The following is a 12003-nucleotide window of genomic DNA, read 5'->3' on the forward strand; positions in this document are numbered from 1 at the left end:
TTTTTTTTTTTTTTAAAGTTGGCTTTCTTCCATTCATCTGGCACCTGGCCAGAGCACCACAAGTGCTCGTAAAGCCATGCCAGGGGCCCCTCAATAACCCCTGCCAATTCCCTCAACACTCTGGGGTGGAGATTATCTGGACCTGCTGATATGAACGTTTCCAGCCCCTCCAGAAGTGCTCTAACCCGGTCCTCCCTGACCTTAGGCCTGGTGGAGTTTCTCCCGAGTCTATGTGGAATCTTGGTCAGGGAGTCCAGGTCCCTGCACAAGAAAATGGAGGTGAAGAATTTGTTAAAGAGGTCTGCTTTCTCCTCTGGTGCAACCACCAGATTGCCAAGCATATCCTCCAGGGGGACCCCACATTACCCAGTGCCGCCTTCATTCTCCCTATGAGAGAATGAAGAAGGCACTGAGTAATGTGAGTAAGGAGTGTTTATAGACCATGTGGCTTTTAACCTGCACGTGAGAATAGAATAATTGGAGTGGAGAAAGTTTACTACTGATGGTGTGTGCCATGCTCCATCAATTTGGAGGTTCTGGGGTGTCCCACAGCTCATTAGATTCAGGACCCTGCACTCCAGACTGTTAGGATTACTGGTATGATTCTGACAAGCCTTTGTTCTTTGCTATGGATCCCAAAAGTGACTGAAAACTTCAGGTGGTGTCACTAGTATTTGCTGAAACTCGCATAACTATTTGAATCTAAATCCATCTCCATGTGCAGATACTGCTGCCATCTGTGGGTTTCTTGTGTGGTCATATTGCTCTCCTAGCTTCACTTGGAACACGCATCAAATTAACAGACCTTGCAGGGAAAGCGTGGGGGGAGGTGGTGTGGTTGCTAATGTTTTTCTAGTTTCTGTCCTCATCAGTGTACTCTTAATATTTACTTAATGCTTACGTCTTCTGAGTACTGAGCAATCTTGAGCTCATCAAACATGTTTGTGTTCACATTTACTGATCTAAAATGGAATATATTTTGCAGAAAAATATTGTGCACAGAGACTTGAAACTAGGGAACATGGTGCTAAACAAAAGGTAAGTGACTTTCTTGAGCCTGTATTTAGGGTCCTTGTGTAAAGATTCAATCAAATTTCCTTTCCCTTAGACAGACGCTTTTGGCATCACACAAGTGACAATCACTAAATTCACCCAGGAGTAGCTGTTCCCAGGAGGGAGTGGCAAATGCAGTTGAGCAGGGTCCCTTGTCAAAATCCTGTTCTTATGGGTCTCCAGAAATAAACTAAGCCCAGGTGATCCAATGTGCCCAGGTACTTCTGCTGCCCACACACAGCTGTTGGAGTGCACTCTTGCAGCCAGACTTCTGGGCTATGTGCAGTGCTGCTATAGCACAGCTAATGGCAAACAGCAGTGTCAGCTTACTGTTTGTCACAAGTTGAGATCTGAGAGAAAGAGAACCCCATGGAAGTGTGTTTGTCCCACACCCAACTCAAGCATTCCTGCAGGTACCTGCATAGCTGCTGTGCCTTGGGACTCCCTAGTCACCATCACAGAGCCAGCTGCAGGGCACTGAGTGTAAACCCTCCCATTGCCCCTCCCCCTGCTCCTACAGGGTCCTGGGGTGGAATCGCCTGATTCTTGCTCTCTGGACCTGGACTCTGGCTGCAGCCCTCTGACATGATTTGCTTCAGCAGATCTAAGCCCCTCCAGTGCCTGCTGCTCTGTTTCTGTAGGGGCAGTGGCTTGGGTGTTCAGCCTTCTTGAGGGAAGTAGGAGAAGAAATGTGTTTAAGATAATATTAAAACAACAAACCACTCTGTGCACATGCCTGTCTCCTAAGATGTAGTTCCCTGGGGTGCAGGGAAGACCCTGGTGGTTTCACATTTCTGCCACTCTCCCGGGACCTGTGTGTCTGTTCTCACTACAAACAGCTCTCCCTCACGCCACCCGAAGAGAGGCTTTTTAAACTGGTATGTGTCCTTTGATCTTCTAGCTACCAGCACTGGCAGAGCCCTGGTCTAGGAATATGTCCTTGCCCTATAATGCTCCCCCACCCCATGTTTACTAGGAAGTTCTTTATCTGAAGTTATGGTGTTTCCTTGCCTTTCCCCACAGCCCCTATTAAGCTAGAACTATCATTGGTCATGCAGGATATCTTGTAACCCAGCGCACAACAGTTTCACCCACTGACCAGGTTGTATGCAGTGCCAATAGTATAGCACCTTGCTTATACAGCTGCTGATCCATTGCAGTCGCACCCCATGACAGTGCCTCAGAGCAGAGTTTATAGAGGGGAAGCAATGGTATTTGAAACCAAGTGGTGACCAAATTTCATTTCCTAATTGTAGATGGAGTTGAGCCAGAAACTTCTTACTGTCCATTACCTTGGCCAGGGGTGTTACCAATGGCACAGTTACTGTAGATGACCTTTCTGTTTCTGGTGTTAATGCCTCACATTCACATACCTTGAGCATACTGCCACTCAGGCTAAGGGATCAGATTCTGAAGCTTCCCCAAGAAATTCAGCAGAAGTTTCATCCTCTGTGCTAGGTGAGGAAGGATTATTTTCTTACTTTCTCAAATGCAGGATAGCTCTTGTGGATGGCCTGTCACTGTGCTGTAGAGGAGATCAGAGTAGATTATCATAATGGTTCTTGCTGGCCTCAAAGTTACAAGTCTGTAAAAGACTTCTAGCAAAGGCAGCAGAGCAAACAACTTCCCTTCTGCTGGTTGGCGAGTGGCAGGAGGGTATACTGGAGAATGGTTCTTCTTAGTAGGACCTTGGGGAGAATGGAATAGAAGTAAGCTCTAGTTGTGAGTGGCATTGTCCTAGGGGGTTTCTGATTTATTGTTTTAATAAAAAAAAAAAAAGTGAGCATAAGAGCTGGGACATGCTCAGAGCACCTTTGTGTTTGCAAGGGTTTGGATATCTGCATGCTAAACTGCAACACTCATGGAAGAATCCCTGTTCTGTGATTCAGACCAGCGTAACTGTAAGCTCTGCTCATCCTCACAGGTGAATATAGATTTCCTTTACAGTAGGGCATAAGATGCTCGGCGCTGCTTTAACACAATATCCACCTACAGCACAGAGTACCTCCGGACCTGGCTCTTAGTTTTCATAAACACCCAGCTTCATTAACAAAGCATGCTCTGTTTAACAGTTGGGCAGGTTTTTGGTAGTCACTGAGACCTGAAAACTCACCTCTGCCTCTTGCTGCACCTGAAGACTACCTTATCATTTGAATGTATAAGGCAGACTTGTGCTCTTTAACAAACAGTTCTAGGAATGACATGCGCTGCACCTGCACACTTCAGCTGTTGTGCGCTCTTGGCGTTTAGGTCAGTGTGGATATCATGATGACTGTCCTTGCCTGGATGTGATTCACAATTAAAATGTGGTCAGTACAGTGACGTGTCTCTATGTGTAGGGAGCAAGATCCACTAAATAACCTGTAGGCTGCTCCGTCCTTATTGTAGTCATGCTTCTTGCCATTGTCACTCTGGTCAGCCAGACTGAGGTCCTTCCAAGTGATCCTTCCAGAAACCATTGTTCCGGTACTTCAAGAACCCACCTCCAGATAGCTGGCTTCAAGCTCCCCTCCCTGTGACCTAGACATCGGTTGCTGTTCCCCATTTTATCTTGCTGCACAGAGGCAAGGCCTGTTTTTGTTCCATTCTTTCTCTGAAGCTGTCAACTTCAGGCTGCTGCTTCTTGCCTGATTATCTTGGAGTTGCTTAAACTCCTGGGACCTGACCCTGCACTTGGCCCCATCTAGGCTGCCAGTCAGGGGTTGGAAGGTAGAAAAGACCTTGCAGTTAACACTTCTGATAACCAGCTGCAACCAGGCTTCCAGTTTCTCTTCTATGAACAGAAGAGCTGGATCCCTTCTTGCGGTGTGCATTGGACACAGGGCAGACTCTCTGGTCCTCGTATTGTTAGCGAAATGACAATGGGGAACCACCCTGCCAGAGCATCAGGGCACACAGCCCCACCGTCCCCAGGAGAAAGTTCCTAGAAAAGGAAAAAACACATGGCATCAGCCAAAAGGTCATAGCTGAACCATGACTCATACAAAGCAAACGGTGCTGACGCAAATCTCAGTTTACCACCCCCCCCACCCCCATTCCCTTTGAATGGGAACGATTGCCTTGATGGGATGCAGCTGTCATTTCTCTCCAGTCAGACTGGAGAAGCTGGTCACCAGTGATACAGCAGTGGATAGAAAATGGAAAAATGTTCTGCGGGAAATGGAGGCTTTCTGATTTATCCTGGAGGACAGTCAGGCCTGCTGCCTGCCCTCAGCCTATTTGTTGTCTGAAGCAGAGTAAACTTAGCTGGTTAGCTGGAGCTTTTAAACTGAGTCAATCTAACAGGAGCTGAATACCTGAGCATGTGTGCAGTGAGCTTCTGCCTGTGCTCACATACACTTTACAGTGACTGTGTAAGACTTGCAGTGAGTGAACCTCTGGGTGCCTCGCTGTGTTCCTCTCACATGGCCTTCCAGCTGTGGGTGTCAGATGATTCCCTGCCTTTCCTTAGGACTTCCTGAATGTTTGGCCATCCGGGCCGCCTTCTCCACCTCTTGAAATACAATAGTAGCAATTTTTCCAGCTTTAGACTCCCAATTGCTCTTGGGTTTTGGTTTAGAAATAACAACAGTTGCATCTCAGCTTGTACACAGTCTAACCTCACATCCTGGAGTTTTTCATGTGCCAGTACTCCAGAACACTTGGTATCTTGGGGCCTGTGCAGTCAACATAGGACACTGTCCTGTGGATTATCAGAGTAAAGTGCTTTAACAAGTAGTTCCAGGAATGACATGCGCTGCACCTGCACACTTTGGCTGTTTTGCACTCTTGGCCTTTTGGTCCGCCTGGGTTTCATAATAACTGTCCTTACCTGGAGGTGACTCACTCTATGATGATTTGGAGCTGTCTGGTTTTCTTGCATTGTAATAGTGTCTAATGCCCTTTTATTTTCAAGACACCCAATGAGATATTTTCCAAGCATTTTTAGCTTTGTTTCCTGTTTGTACAGCTGATTTCATTGATGTGAAATGCTGACTTAACAGTTCCATAAACTCACTTTGTAATGAACTTCCAAACCAGAGGATAATATTATTGAGTATGGACAAGTTGGACTCCTGCTTCCATCCAAAAATAAGTAATCATGGTTATTTTTTAGTGGGCTATTAACATACATCTTTAGTGATTGCTAGAGATGGTGTGTTGCCATCTTGACATACAGTGGGACACTTTACACATGAGACTATCTTTCAGGCTTCTCTGCCATTTTCAAGTCTCTCATCTCGGAGGTTGTGGCTTTAGAATGAAAGCATCAACGTTCCTTTGAGACTGGTGGTTGGACCCCTTTACCCCATTTTGTGTATACACTGGGATGTGGACAGGAACCATGTGACTCCATGGCTTTACTGACGCTGTCTGTGGAACCTAGAAGAGCAAAGTCCAGTGTTTTACAACTGAGCTGTGTCGAGCACCACTGCTCACGTACTTAAATTCCCTTCATGCTAAATGAACTCCCAGTGCTGCAATCTGTACTGTAATTACTAAGAAAATCAAATCACTGACAGTCAATACTGTGTAACAGCTTGTAGTAAAATATTTACTAATCTAAATATAGCCTTTCTATCTGGTTCTCTTCATCAGTGCTGAAAATATTTTCCTTGTTCCCATTAGTTGAATTGATACAAGTTCTAACACATTGACTTATTCATGATGGAAATTAGTTCACTATAAGTTACTTTACAGACAAGCTGGCAAGCACAGTTCCTTCCCTGAATAATTAACTAGTTATAAGCCATGGGGAAAGGTTACAACCTAACAGCACGTGGTAGCAGTGGGATGTGCATGCGTTTTGTCGTCACTTGAGACCTCACTGGCTTGGGCAGGTCTTTCCTGAATAGTCAGACAGCCAAGTTGGTTGCTCAGCTCCATCTCAGGAAGGCAGTCTATTGTATCCACTAGAATCGGCTTTGAGAGGTCTCTGAACTCTCCTATGAGTGGTCTTGGCAAGTGAGTGAAATTGGGTGACACGTTATCCTGCTTGCTTTTCTGTGGCATAAATGTCCTTTCAAAGGCTGTGGATATGCTGGTCTCAAATGCGGCTCCTTGTTTGTGCTGAAGCTGCAGCAGTGTTTACCTGCAGCATCCTGGATTGTTGTCAGTGTCCTAGAGGAATTTATCTTGTTTGCTTAGGTTTTTGCCAGTCTGTTAAGGGGCTGAAGGGTGTGAGAGATGGAGAGAAGCTGTGGGAATGTAAAGTCTTAACTCGACTCCAGTGATCCTATAACACTGGCTCCCAGGAGAAAGCATCTGCTTGGGAGTACCTGTCCACAGTGACCCCAGTGCCTCCTGGAAGGCAAAAAGAGGCTTTTGCTCTCAGGAGTGGGTTCTCTGTTTCTGCTGCAACCATTGATGGCTTTCAGAGATTCCCAAGTTGGCTTGCAGTGTTTAATGCTCACATCTGGCAAAGAAGAAACATTTGTTGAACTCTGGCTTAGGATCAGGGTCTCTTCCCACTAGGCAGGAAGTGGACAGAAGGAGTTGCAGTATTTGCCTCCTGCTCCAGGCAAAAGATGGAATGGAGCATCAGACTGTTAGTCATGGCTGTGCAAGGGCCGGCCCCTCAATAGCCCACAGGGAAAGGCATTTGGCAGCACACCAGCCTTCAGATGCACAACACTGCTTGGGCCAACACATGGCTAGTTTGTGCTCTGCTAAAACAGTGAGTTTTAAAAGCAACAAAACAGTCAGCTGTGGTGAGAGAGAAGTTTGCTGTATCCTCTAAAGCTGTGAATCACTGGAAAGGATGGGAGGTATTTCTGAATAGACTCATGGGGAGGACCAGTGGCTTGGGGCTGATCAGATGTGCTCTTCCTGTGCCTGACATGCTGGTGCAAAAACTCTGTTCCTCTGCTGACTGGAGGAATGCAATGGGCTTCCTGCTCCCCCACCCCCACCCCCCAAGCATTTAAACTGCATGTGTCACGTTCCTGGCAGAATGAAAACAGGGAAGGTACCACCCCCCGAAACACATGCATGCTCTAAAACTGTGTCTAGCTCAGTCCTCAAAAGAAGTGCAGCAACTGGGTTCTGTGATTTACAGATTAGATCATTTTTAAGTGACTAAATAAAACGAGGCATCCCTGAGCACTTCTGCATGGGTCTGAACACCGCATTGCTTAGATGTTTCTCTTCTTTCCCAGCATGTCTCTTGATGCTCTGCTCTTCACATCCCTTAACAGCAGAGGCTTGTGGGAGCTCCTCAAATACATCTTACTTTCTTTAAAAATCATCATGGCTTTTCCAACCAACACTTGGTTTTGTTTGACTCATCTCAGTTTAAAAACACTTTCCAAGGCAGAAGATGATATAATCTTCCTGGCAGTGGCTTTGGGCTCTGTCCTCTAAGTTGTATGTTAAGATTTTTATATTCAGTTGATTATTGCAAGCTTAACATAGAGGTGATTAGTTTCCCGTGTGAAAGCAATCAGAGCAGGCAGTCCTGTAGGAAATAGTGGTATTTTCATGTGAAAAAAGCACATATCCACAGTTCCCAATTCCCTTTACCACGAAATACATAAATGCAGGGCTTCTTTCTGGGTAATTGATTCAACTTTGTCCGTACCTCACATATCCACAGAGTCTGGCAGCAAATCTGTGCCATGAAAGAGTGTTGCAGCAGAGTGCTGGTAAACAGAAAGGACTGGGGAGTGGGGAGCATGTTGAGAGAAGCAGAGAAATTACTTCTCAGACGAGAGCGCTGCGACTTCCTCAGGGTCGTAAGGCTTTGGAGACTTTAAATGCCAGCACAGGGTCCCCCTACCTTGAAAACGATGAACCGCAAGTCACATTAGCACTTTGGGATTTCATCTCCCCTGGCAGGCAGGGTTACAGCTGCTGCTGCTCAGCAGCACAGTGTTCCTGGAGAGCAGCACAAAGCTGGCTCCAGGCCTGCCTCCCTGCTCACTAATGCATCGTAATCCTCCACAGGACTCACCGGATAACCATAACTAACTTCTGTCTTGGAAAGCACCTCGTGAGTGAAGACGACCTGCTGAAAGATCAGCGAGGGAGCCCAGCTTACATCAGCCCAGACGTGCTCAGTGGTAGGCAGCCCCTTCTCTCCTGGTGGGAGCTCATAGCCCCGTCCCACCTTTAGCGGTCTGTAATATTTGTTGCATGTTCTCACTACTAGGCAGCACTCCCTTCTGGTGAGAGGCCTTTGAAGTCCCCTTGCGCCCTGATGTACGATTGAGTCTGTTTTTTCCAGCAGGGAGGGAATTGGGCAAGGAGAGATCACTTCTAGCATTTGTCTCCAGTCAAAAGCTAATTTGGAATAAGGCAGGGAGATAAAGCAGCATTTGGGGCTGTTCTTCAATAACTCCCTTGGTCATCTCTTGTGCTCTCCCTCTCTCAGTTCTTTTCCACTGGAGGTCTCCGTGGCTTAACAGGCTACATACCTACCCGGGGGCCAAAGTGGCCACAGGCTCAGACCCTGCACCAAATTCAGGACTGGAGTCTGGGCAGCCCTTGCCCCATGCTGACTTGCAGACGTGGTCACAAGCAAGGTGTTCATTGAGTTTCTGGGAGACTGATTCTAGTATAGAGAAGATGCCCTCTGTCTGCCTTCTGCCTTGCTAATGTGCCTGTGTGAGGGGGAGCTAAAAAAGGAAGCCACAATGAATCAGTGTTGTAGGTCTCACTGGAAGGAGCTATCTTCTAGATGGCATGAAGCTTGGGCTTGCAGAACATGACTTCCAGAGGAGTAGGGGGGAGGAAGTGGTGGAGGTGCTACGCTGAGCTGTGCGCAGCAGAGCATGAGTGCAAATGCAGCAGGCTGTAGCAAGGACTGTCCCGTGAGTCACAGGAAGTCTTTCTCTTCATCCCAGGTTTTGGTGCAGTGAAAGGTGTAAAGTGCCAATCCCACGGTGGGTCCTGTAGTGGGCCAGTGCTGCAGCATGAGGCTTTCCAGCATGCCTGGGCACAGGGGAGGGGTCCCTGAGCACTGGGCCATGCATGTCGCATCAGACTCCAGCAGTCGTGTGTTTCTGATCGCATCTGAAGGCTGAGTCACAGCATCTTGACAGGGTTGTATCAGAGCCAGATGCAGGAAGCCTGGAGCTTGCCTTCTCACGTGGAGGCTATGGGGAGGAGGGGGCGTGAGCTGACTGCCTGCAGATTGCTGCTCAAATGGTGGAATTTTTTTTGTCAGGGCTTCCTCCCCTGTCCCCCATGCCTCTCACTTCAAATCCTAACAGAGCCAGGATGGCAGGGCCCTCAGAAGGTCACATCTAGCCCAGCCCCCTGCTCAAGGCAGGATCCTCGCTGCCCAAACCATGCCAGCCTTAGGCTCATGCTCCTCAGTCTGATTCACGATTACAAGCTACCATGTTCCTCCCTGCTTTGGTCTTGTGTAGTAGGAAGCCTTTTCAATGTCTGACATCCACAAGTGCTTTGGCTTATGCTCCTATAAGCACCACTGAAATGCAACTGCTTCAGGGGGTAGACACTGACCAGTGAGCACTTAGGGACAGAGGGGAAACCTCTCGGGCATCTGCAGCATTGGATTTAAGGGAGACAGGACCTGAGAGAGAAACCACCGGGCTCAGTCTTGCCAGGCACTAAATCATTGGTTCCCAAATCAGGGCCGTGGAGGGTCCTCAGTAAGGTCGCAAAGGGTCTGCGCACACATGCACACTCACGTTCATGTGCATGGCCCAGGGTCGGGGCCACTGTGCACAAAGGGGGCAATGGCGGCTCCCCTGTCCCCAGGCCGCTGCTGCACTCCCAGCAGCCCCTGCAGTCCTGGGTCGGGAGGTCCTGTCGGTGGCCAATTTAGGATTGCAGCAAAAAAGGTTGGAAACCAGTACACTACATACCTGTGTCCAGAAGAATGAGGGCTGAGGGAGTGCCCCCAGGATGGGAAGCTGCAGGGCTGGGGCACAGACACAGGCCAGGCTCTGAGCTCCATGGAAGGCACCTGGTGTCTGGTCACAGGAGCCTGCACATCACTCGTCTCGAGACCCTGTTGTAAATAGTTTTTTCCACCACAGGGAAGCAGGCTGACTTCCTGAACCCCCAGCCCTGAACTGCACTTCCACACAGAGTATACCCCTTTGTCAAGGACCTTTGTGAAGGCAGCTCTCTGATGCAGGATGTGGGCTGTTACCCATGCTGCTTTAATGCCAGACTGGCTCTAATGCTAGTTCTGATGCTCATGCTTGCTGTTGGAGGCTGGTCTACATGTGATGCTGTGTTCCTTCTCTTGAGTGCTGCCAAGGGCAAAGGCCCCATGTGACGGCTGTCCCCTTCCTCTGCAGGTCGGCCATACCGCGGGAAACCCAGTGACATGTGGGCCTTGGGTGTGGTGCTGTTCACCATGCTGTATGGCCAGTTCCCCTTCTATGACAGCATACCTCAAGAGCTCTTCCGCAAGATCAAGGCCGCCGAGTACACCATCCCTGAGTGAGTCCCCCACCCCTGCCCTTGCCCTCGGGTCCAGCTCCTCAATGTCAGGTGGGTGGGAGGGCCTCAGCCCAATGCAGAGCCAGAGGCCAGCAGGCACCGCTCTCCAAGGCGCGGGAGTGGAGCTGAGGCGCCTCATCCAGCATGAGCACGGCCCTGACCCATCTGCCTCCATTCCCCTGCCACAGCACAGGAATAGGGAACACATTGGTGGGTGGAGCGATGCCTGCTGCTCAGCTCTGACCGGTCAGAGCAGTCGCATGCCCCCAGCGTCCCACCCACCCCTGTCCCTGCTTGGCCCCGCAGCACCCTTGCTATACATCCATGTTTGCCTTGGCTACGTACCCCTGGTGCCCTTCCTCCCAGCCTCATGGTGGTTTTTCCTGACAGAGATGGGCGGGTTTCCGAAAACACGGTGTGCTTGATCCGGAAGCTGCTGGTCCTAGACCCACAGCAGCGCCTGACTGCCTCTGAGGTGCTGGAATCGCTCAGCTCCATCATTGCGTCCTGGTATGTGCTCCTAAGTCACCAGAGGGGCTCTGCATCCCTGTGTGGTCAGCGACATCTCCCACATGAAACAGGAACACGTTGCCACAGAGATGGCAGCTCCCCAGGTCCAGCTCAGCGAAACCAGGCATGAAACATGGAGGGGGAGAGCTTGGATCTAGAGCAGACTCGGGAGGGTGGTAGGAGTGAGATTGAAGGTGCCTCTCCAGGGATTGCAGAGCCACAGTCCAAATGGGCCCAGCCCAATGTGGCTGCCCCTTCCAGCAGATGTTTGTGCCAAGTAGGCACTGGCTGTCCAGCGCTGTGACCCCAGCATCTGAAGCCAAGGGCTCCCAAGCTGGATGCAGTTATGCCCTGCCTGAGTCAGCCGTCAGGCTTGATGACTTCTGGAGCAGTGGCTATTTTCACTTGTACCTAGGCCAGACTACAAATCCCACATCCTGTTTAGAGCTCTGGGCGCTGGTAACACAACTTCCTTCAAGTCAGAACAACAGTTAGCTGTGGGTTTGAAGCAGCCCATCAGAGGCACAGCCAGGGTTGCACCTATGTGCTGCAGTGCCCCGGATGCACCTGGCAAGCTAGTTCTGCATTGCCTCCACCGCCATTGCACGGCAGCTGGGCTGAGCCCTGCACAAGTTCTGTCCTGCATTGCTCATGCGCTCTCTCCCCACAGGCAGTCCATGTCCTCACTCAGTGGCCCTCTGCAAGTGGTGCCTGACATTGATGACCAGGTGGCCAACCCAGAGAACCCCCAGGAGGTAAGGATGCCATGGCAGGGGGAGGAAGGGAGTGGGAGTGTCGTCCCACATCCTCACAAGTGAGTGGGGAGCTGTTGAGAGCAGGCCTATGCCCAGCAGCTCTTCCAAAGGCCCATGCAAATCTGCCTCAGGGCTAGCGCCTTCCTCTTGTACTGCTGCTGCTCCACTGCAGCTCCTGCCTTCTCCTGTCTCTCCACTGAGCCCACAGCATCTGTGCTAACAAGGGCTGCGGGAGGTATGAGCTGGGCAGCTGCTGAGAACCACACTTGCAGGTGCAACAGCAGCG

The 12003-nt window shown here is 49.7% G+C and overlaps 1 protein-coding gene and 1 long non-coding RNA gene across 2 annotated transcripts in view; one reads left to right on the plus strand and one right to left on the minus strand.

Moving 5' to 3' along the window:
* LOC109294243 overlaps nucleotides 1-7971 on the minus strand; it is an 8431-nt gene extending 460 nt beyond the window's left edge. Inside the window, exon 1 of the long non-coding RNA XR_002096486.1 lies at nucleotides 6945-7971. This is a non-coding gene — a long non-coding RNA (uncharacterized LOC109294243). The remainder of the gene's footprint in view (nucleotides 1-6944) is intronic.
* The window catches only part of STK40 (serine/threonine kinase 40), a 33671-nt gene that overhangs the window by 14433 nt on the left and 7235 nt on the right, over nucleotides 1-12003 (plus strand). The window contains exons 6-10 of the mRNA XM_019512558.1: nucleotides 986-1038; nucleotides 7978-8093; nucleotides 10308-10452; nucleotides 10843-10962; nucleotides 11633-11717. Coding sequence (XP_019368103.1) covers nucleotides 986-1038; nucleotides 7978-8093; nucleotides 10308-10452; nucleotides 10843-10962; nucleotides 11633-11717 — 519 coding nt within the window. The remainder of the gene's footprint in view (nucleotides 1-985; nucleotides 1039-7977; nucleotides 8094-10307; nucleotides 10453-10842; nucleotides 10963-11632; nucleotides 11718-12003) is intronic.

Source organism: Gavialis gangeticus, unplaced genomic scaffold (assembly GCF_001723915.1).
Source record: "Gavialis gangeticus isolate Ggan-Ray unplaced genomic scaffold, GavGan_comp1, whole genome shotgun sequence".
Taxonomy (NCBI): Eukaryota; Metazoa; Chordata; order Crocodylia; family Gavialidae; genus Gavialis; species Gavialis gangeticus.